The sequence below is a fragment of the Phytophthora ramorum genome (assembly GCF_020800215.1).
Source record: "Phytophthora ramorum isolate Pr-102 chromosome Unknown Phyram_PR-102_s0010, whole genome shotgun sequence".
Lineage (NCBI taxonomy): Eukaryota > Oomycota > Peronosporomycetes > Peronosporales > Peronosporaceae > Phytophthora > Phytophthora ramorum.
In genome coordinates this window covers 545,324-553,868 of record NW_027150656.1, presented here as the reverse complement: position 1 = coordinate 553,868, position 8,545 = coordinate 545,324, and the positions used below count along the sequence as shown (strand labels likewise).

At 51.0% G+C, this 8,545-nt stretch overlaps 2 protein-coding genes across 2 annotated transcripts; both read left to right on the top strand.

Moving 5' to 3' along the window:
- Positions 1-1,548: 1,548 nt before the first annotated feature.
- KRP23_10551 (Pseudopaline exporter CntI) lies at positions 1,549-2,802 on the top strand (the record flags this gene model as incomplete). The annotated part of the gene is made up of 4 exons (XM_067881016.1): positions 1,549-1,785; positions 1,887-2,066; positions 2,154-2,450; positions 2,518-2,802. 4 exons carry the CDS (start codon positions 1,549-1,551, stop codon positions 2,800-2,802), a joined length of 999 nt encoding a protein of 332 aa, XP_067741300.1.
- Positions 2,803-2,972: 170 nt separating this feature from the next.
- On the top strand, positions 2,973-4,143 carry KRP23_10550 (putative transport protein; the record flags this gene model as incomplete). Its single annotated transcript, XM_067881015.1, has 4 exons — positions 2,973-3,197; positions 3,262-3,441; positions 3,506-3,796; positions 3,877-4,143. 4 exons carry the CDS (start codon positions 2,973-2,975, stop codon positions 4,141-4,143), a joined length of 963 nt encoding a protein of 320 aa, XP_067741299.1.
- Positions 4,144-8,545: the final 4,402 nt, after the last annotated feature.

The following is an 8,545-nucleotide window of genomic DNA, read 5'->3' as shown; positions in this document are numbered from 1 at the left end:
TGTATTCCTTTCGTAAAATATGCATTCACACGAAGTCACTGCCTACGCCCTCTCGAACAGCTGTCGGTACACTATATTCGCCGTGTACACTCCGTCTTCTTCCTCCCGCTCTGGATACTCGACCAACGCCTTGAATCTCGACCTCGACGTAACCCTTGACATGGCCACATACAGCTGACCGTGGGAAAAGCAAGGAGTCGCCAAGTACAGTCCCAGGTACTGCACCGTTTGTCCCTGCGCCTTGTTGATCGTCATGGCAAAGGCAGTCTGGATAGGAAACTGCCTGCGTCTCAGTCGAAATGGGAAATCGCGGATGTCGCCATCGCTGATGAACACGATGCGCGGGATCAACACATGCTGGCCTTGCCTGTCGCCGGCCATGATGGTGGCATGGATGACATGATCTTTGAGTTCGACGATTCGCAGGCGTGTTCCGTTGCACAACCCCAGGTCGGGATTTAAGTTCCGCATCATGATGATCGGCATCCCCTTCTTGAGTTTCAGCTTGTGGGGTGGGATGCCACTGATGTTCAGGGAGTCGAGCACCTCCTGCTCGAATAAGTTCCCGTCCTCGTCATCCTCCACTGAGTCCGTGGACACATATTCTCGAGCTGGTCCCGTCATGCGATCCGCTACGGCTTCGTTGATACGATGGACTATCGCGTTCGTGGTGGTGAGGATGGTGCGACTCGCAAAGTACTCGTCCGTTGCGACTTCCGAATTGTTGATGTCGGCGTACATCTCGTCGATCATGCGCCGCATACCTCGCGGAATAGCTCCCGGTCGGATCTTCTCGTCATCATCTGGATCACCGACGGGTTGTCGATGAGCATGTCACGTGGAATCTTGATGTAGTCATTTCCCAGATCATTGTGTACCTCGTGTCTCCCCTCTCCAACCTTCAACAGGTACTCGGAAAACGCAGCCATTTCTGCAGCACTATCGGACGTGGCAGCCGTGCGAACACGCATGTTCTCTGTCAGACGCACCTTCTGGAAAAGTGGCCACCGTTCGGATGACTTCAGGCATGCGTCGATTGTCTCTGTAGCCGATCCGCCCTTCACCACCTGCAGAATTTGCCTGGAATCTCCCTGAAACTCGACCACGTATGGGAATGAAAAGAAACGTTGTTAAAGGCGGTTTATTTTGTCCAATCAGCATCAGTGATTTTATTCGGCTACTTCCGATGTGGTGTAGTCCACACTACGCATTATAACAGCCAATCGCGCAGAGTCTCCACTATATAGCCAATGAGAGGGCTCGAATTATAGTATTGGCGAATGGGAGGGCCGCCTTCGCTGCGCTCGGCAGCTATTTATAGCCAACGGAAAGTCCGGATTTGCGTTACCCTCGAGGTGCGTACGGAATGACGGACAGACGGACAGGTTACTCTGTTACTTGTAGGAGATTTAGATGATCACACTTCAACTTCAGTTTGCGTGGAGCACACCACGCTTATCTATGTTAAGTACGTTTTACAGGGTGATGAGTGTCAAAGGTCTCTCCTGAGACCAGGAGCTCACTCAGCAACACGCAGCTCGAACAGTGATGAGTGTGAAGAAGTCAAGCGAGGCGGCGCCGCTGCTGCCCACGTCGTCCACGGATGCGGTGGCTGCCAAGACGGACGCTGAGCCCAGTCACCACGCACTGCTGGGCATCACATGCGTGGCGCTGGCGTCGCTGTGCTTCAGCTTCATGTCCACGTTCATCAAGTACATGACCTTCACCTTCTCGTCCATGGAGGCCACGTTCTGGCGCTCGGTCGGCGTGCTCGTGTGCAACTACGTACGTTGATGGAGCAATCGGAAGCTGCTGAGTTGGTAGTCGGGGCCAACGGTTTGCTCTTCTAGTAGTGCAGCGACTGACTATATTTGTGGCTGGCGTAGGTTGTCGTGAAGGTGTCGGGGACCAGTCTAGACGTACCGCAGGAATACCGCAAGATGCTGCTGTACCGCTGCATCGCGGGCTTCGCGTGCATGGGGTTCGCCTTCTACGCCATGTCGCAAATGGTGCTGGCGGACGCAAGCTCGATCGTGTTCACCTCTCCAATGCTTACTTTCTTCTTTGTACGTTGCGAGTCTTGGGCTGAGCTGGAGCGCGAATTGTTGCTGGTGCTGACGGTGTTGCGTTCTTGCTTGGTTGGGTTTGGTTAGGGCGCGCTCTTCCTGCACGAGAAGATTGATCCCGTGAGTCTTCTGTGCGCGTTCGTGGCGTTCGGCGGCCTCATTTGCGTCGTACGGCCGGGCATCATCTTTGGCTACAACCACCCCACGGCTGCGACGGACGGGTCGTGGATTGCAGTTTGCTCGGGGTTGCTGGGAGCTGTGAGCCAGGTTTTCGTGTTCCTGACCGTGCGCCAGCTGAAGGGGCTCAATGTGTTCGTCATCGTGCACTACTTCGCACTGGCTAGCGTCATTTTGACCATGCTCTGGCTGGCGTTGATTCAGCAGGTATATTGGCGACTGTCTGACCATTGTAGTGATTCCCAGCTAACGTGCTTGTGGTCCTGTGGCACAGTCCTTCTACATCCCGTCGACGTTCTTGCTGTGGAGAGCCATCATTGGCACCGGCATCTGCACATTTGGCGGCCAAATGTTCCTGACGCGAGGCTTCCAGCTCGAGAAGGCCGGCGTTGCAGCGGTCATGCGTTACCTGGACGTGGTCTTCGTCTTTGTCTGGGACTCGATCATTTTGGGCGAGCACATTAACCACTGGAGCATTGTTGGCGCGCTGATCATCCTCTCCTGCGCGATCGTGATCGCAGTGCGTAAGATACAGGTGACAATGCAAGGCGAAGCGTAGCTTAGCAGGCAACACCCTCTGTCGGTAAAATGGCAGACTCACAATAAACTTTGGGTATACATGTCCTCATTGAGTCCTACGGATAGTCTGACTGACGCTGTATCTTGACGCCCGGCTCATCTGGTCGTAGGGAACTTATTTCTTAACTTTCGCAGTAAGCGTGAAGGAGAATGCTGGACCAGGACGAGAAGCAGGCCCCGTTGCTGCCCCGTGTCGACCTAGGGCCCAAGGTCGACATAATTCCTCGACGCCATTCACTACGAGGACTCGCAAGCGTGGCTGTCTCGGCACTGTGCTTCAGCATCATGACGACGCTCATCAAGTACCAGACGTACTCCATGACGTCGATGGAAGCCATTTTCTGGCGCTCCACTGGAGCCTTCGTGTTCAATTCCGTGCGTCGGGTTAACGCGATGGCTGAGCTTTCGCTTAGATGGCTAACACGGTGTATCTCTTTAGGTGAGCGTGCTGTCTATGGGCAAAAGTCTCTACGTGGCCCCCGACAAGCGCAAAATACTGGCACTTCGATGTCTTGCGGGCTTTTCCTCCATCGGCTTTGCCTTTTACGCTGTCTCGAAGATGGTGTTGGCAGATGCCAGCGCGATCATCTTCTCGAGTCCCATCATGACGTTCTTCTTTGTAAGTTGGCGCTGTTTGATACATGCTCATGACGTGATGTTAATCGCTGTACCACGTTCTGAAGAGCGCTTGCATCTTGCATGAGCGGATTGACCCCGTGAGCTTGCTGTCCGCCATCGTTGCTTTCTCTGGGCTCCTGTTCGTCGTTCGGCCGGGCTTCCTGTTCGGGTACGATCACCCCTCGGACGGCGCGTCTTGGGATGCTGTTGGGGCAGCCTTATTGGGCGCGCTGGGCCAAGTGTTCGTCTTCATCACTGTCCGCAAACTCCAAGGTGTTCATGCCGTGGTGATCGTACACTACTTTATGTTGTCCAGCGCCATCGTGGCGCTGGTCTGGGTCCTCGCGATCCAGCAGGTGCGCTACCTAATAGTCTCTCGATATCGAACGCTGACCTTTTCACCAACAACTTTGATGCCTTCTACTGCTGGTTACAGACGTTCGTCATCCCCGCAGTCTTCGACGAGTGGAGAGCGATCGTTGGATGTGGTTTTTTCACGTTCCTCGGTCAAATGTTCCTCACAAAGGGATTCCAACTCGAAAACGCGGGCACCGCCTCCGTCATGCGTTATTTCGACGTCGTGTTTGTCTTTATCTGGGATTCCACCATTCTCAAGGAGCACATCAACCACTGGAGTGTTGTCGGTGCAGCAATTATTATCACAAGTGCGGTGGTGATCGCTGTGCGCAAGATGCAGCAGTGAAACTGAAACCACAGTAGCGCTCTGGGCGGCTGCCGAAATTTTTTTGGTTTTGTGACAATTATTGCAATAAATATTGTGGTTTTCATCCATTTTGGCAAACTTGAGGTCTATTATCCCGAGATAGGGGGTCTGAAATAGAGATAAGCTCCGAGATAGCAAACGACCAAGTCCGAAATGTAGCAAGGGGGTAGGTTTGTTCTGCTACTGCATCCCTGTTATAGAGATATCCTTCCGTTTTGCCGCTTTTGAACGGTATAAATGAGTGACATACCTGCTTCTGCCCGACTGCACTGCACCAAGATAGAGTGATCCATCCTTATAGAAGGCCCGAATTGTAACCCCCCCTTCGCGATGCGGAACTAAAGCAGGCGGCAAAAAGATCGAAAATCACAATAACTACTGCAATAGTAATACTTTATTGCGGTTAGATATCAGTTACGAATCGGTTATTTATCTGCAAGATGTGGTGACTTCAATAATGTATTGGGGAGCTTGGCAGCCAGGGGTTGGTTGGTAACTGAACGGTGTTTTTCAAATAGTGCCTGCATCACTGTTTGAACTCAATTCTCCGCACTTTCAATTCTATTAAGAACCCCCCACTCCCCCCACTCTACATTTTCCAAGATGTTCACTGCCCGTCGCGCTACCGTTTCCACAATCTTCACCAACCGGCAGGCTTTTGGCTCTAACTTCCGCCCGTGCCGCGACCAGTACGACGAGGTGCAATTTTCCTCTTTCGTTTTGCAAGAGCAAGCTAGCGCAACGGTACGCTCGTTATTGTGCATGTTTGTTTGACTGCCGGACTAACATCGTTATGTAATTTACATATACCAACTTGAAGCCTGTCTGCATTGAGACGCTTCGTCACGTAATGGAAGCGGTGACGCGCTCAATCGCGGCAGAAATGTCTGAGCGGTTCGGCCTCATTATCGACGGACGGATCCACGACTCGGAGCACTTCATCGCGGTGTTCCCGTGGTACGAGACAGACGATGCGGTCCGGAACCTTTGCTGCGTTTGATTTCTTGTCAACGATGACGCTAATGACCTGTCAGCAGCCCGTCATTTGCTCTTCTATGAGCTGGTGGAGTTGCTGCCCTCGGTGGCATCCAAGCGTCGGCTGCGACAACTTCTTGGCGAGCAGAAGGACGTGGAATCAGTATCCAAGGAATTACAAGGAGATAACGTCAACTTGCTTAACTTCCGCGTATGGTTCGAAGGCCTCATCGCGCTGAAACCCCCCTATGAGCACTACCTCAGTAAGTGTGCATCGATTTTGCTTTATATGTAAGCTGGACCTTTTTTTACTTGATTATTGTACGCAGGTCCTCGAGCTGATATTGCGCACAGTCCCAATTTCGAGACTGGATGCATGCAATTGCTACGAGGCCAAGCGAATGACCTGCGCTGATAAGACTGTACTAGAGCGTTTCCGTGATATTCCGAACGGGATCCAGGAGGCAGGAGAGGATGTCGACTCAGCTTTGTTTGTCGGACGGCTGCAGAAGCACCAGCGCCCCGAAGAGCAGCAATCCAAGTACGACCTACTGGGATCGATTCCCCCGACGTCGAACGGGGCCGAGCAATTCTTTAGCGTCGCTCGTACCACGTTCGGGCCGCAGCGACACTCGCAGCTATCATACACGCTGGGGATGCTGCTGTTTTTGCGTGAAAATGCAGACTTCTGAGATATACACACGATGGACGCTTTGGAGTGATCGGTTGGTAATTGTTCAATACAGTTGAAGTGTATCAATAACCTATTTACTGAATTTGGCAATTCAATAACCTAGTTCCCCTCTACTTGCTTGCAGCCCAATAGCCTGTTTCTTCTCAGATCGGCCAATATTTCAATGCAAAAAATGACAGCCCCGGTTCCGAAGTTTCCCATGTTGAGTGATCTTCCCAGTTCTAAGAAAGCCTTCTTCGAAAGTGCCAAAACCCGAAAGGTTGACATACACTCAGCCATTCGGGACTTTTATAGCCACAGAAGAGTGGACTTACGCTAGTAGCCTATTGAAAACTATCCATACGTAGTCTATGCCGCTTGTAAAATATCAACGTCCGGTACTATGAAATAGTTTGTTACAAAGCTCCCTACTGTTCGACACCAGTTTATCATTTTAGATGGCTAAAATATATTTTCAATAACACTTTGGGAAACCGCTACCGAAAAGACCCCTTTTCGGAACACTCCCAACATTCAAGACAACGAAAACAGATCAGAAACTCTCGATATAGTCTCCGTTATAGATACTAGGAATAAATAAGTGGTAGCAGTACAGCTCCATACGTCGTATTAGTTGCCCAGATATGCCAAGTCTAACACATGGATTTGGGTATAACAACTGATGTGGCTTCGACACAAATCGTCAAAGGGCAACTATTGTTCACGTTATGTCCCCTTACATTTAATTTGTGTAATGGATCTACTTAGACCCAATACTTTAGCTTACACATATGCGCACGTGTATGAGTAGGCGTGGACATATGTAACTTAGATTAAGTATAATTAAACCTAAATGAAGGGACTAAACGATAGCTTTGGTGTAAGATGAGAACTGAATTGATTGTTAACTGGGTTCCTCTTAAAAATGAAATCTCTAATGATGGGTTCTGCCATCGGATGGCTGGCAGAATCCCTATCTAGTGAATGACTCTTATTGAGAGAAATATGTTGCTTTATACCAGTAATATCTGTTTCCGCTATGTTCGTGTTAGTTGAACGGACAGAGCTGTCATTCAATGGGCCGTACTTGCTGTTGGAACTTGGGCTTGAAGTGGAGAAATGAAAAGTGATTGATTGATAAAGACTAGTCCGTATGGTGCTCCTTGTTAGCCTTCTTTGTCGCCCAGCCGAGATGTGTCCTTGTATCGTCCTTCAGGGCGTGTCAGCTCTCCCACCGCTTGACCAGATGTCGCCCATCCCTTATCCAGCTCGCTACCTTGAACTCGCGTCATATTTGTGAATCTTGGCACAGCTTGCGCCGTAAGCAGTAGCATCACTGATGATGCTCCAACACTCCCACTCGGCGCAGCCCCAACATGTCGACGAATGTAGCAAAGGCCGGACCGGGTAGTGGCTTGGTCATGATGTCTGCGATCATCTCTCGTGTTGGGCAGTAGTGTAGCTCGATGACCCCGCAGCGAACCTGCTCGCGTAGCCAGTGGTACCGTAAGTCGATATGCTTAGACCTTTGGGTTACTGCCTTGCCTTCGGCGAGATGCTGGGCTCCCTGATTGTCTTCGTGAACAATGATCCGACCAGCGAGCGGCAGACCAAGTTCCTCCAAAAATAACTTGAGCCCAATACATTCCCTGACACCCGCCGTAAGCGCCACGTACTCAGACTCTGTCGTTGACAACGTCACGATGGGTTGTTTCTTTGCACCCCATGCGATGCAGCACTTGTTCAACATGATCACATAGCCCGTGGAAGACTTCCTTCCTTCTTCGCAGGCGAACGCTGCATCACAATACACCTCCAAATGAAGGTCCCCGCGACCCGAGCGCCTATACAGCAGGCCGATATCCGCCGTCCGAGCAACGTATCCCATTACGCGATCCACTCCATCACGAATTGTAGCAGTTGGTCTTTCGGTTTCTTGCGCGATAACACGTACTGATAGTGCCAAATCCGGTCGCGTGACTGTCGACGAGTAGAGTAGTGACCCCACTACGGCTCGAAATGACTCGTTGAGAACATCCGTATCTAGTCGAACTCGTGTTTGGAATGCTTCCTCCATGGGGGTTCTGGGCAGTTGGCGTTCATCCCCAGCAAAGCTCTTCACCACTGAGCGATTGTACTGTCCCTGGGACAATATCAATGCTTCACCATTCCTGCTCTCGCTCAATTCGATGCCAACAAATGCATCAGCAATGTCACGAGTATGCATAGAAAAATGCTGTGTAATTTGCTCCTCAAACTCATCCAAAGCATCATCTGTGTTGCTCAAAATCAATAGATCATCCACATACAGCAGCACCACGACGATCGTCGCACCGCACAGCTTGATCAGTACACATGGATCCGACTCACATGCACGAAAATTAATTTCGCGGAGAAATTGGGTCACAGTTTCGTACCAAGCTCGAGATGATTGCTTTAGACCATATAGTGCTTTCAGCAGCTTCCACAGTGTCTTCCATAGTCGCCCCTCGGGTGTTGGCGGAACGATGTAGATCACTTCTCGCAGTGGACTGTTGAGAAATGCCGTCTCCACATCCAATTGGCGGCGTCGCCACTTGCGCTGCACTGCCACAGCCAACACCACGCGAATGGAGTCATGCTGCACAACAGGACTAAACGTTTCTGTATAATCCACTCTAAATCGCTGCGTGAAGCCCTTAGCGACAAGTCGGGCTTTGTATTTGTCCAGAGAGCCGTCCGCATGCGTTTTCC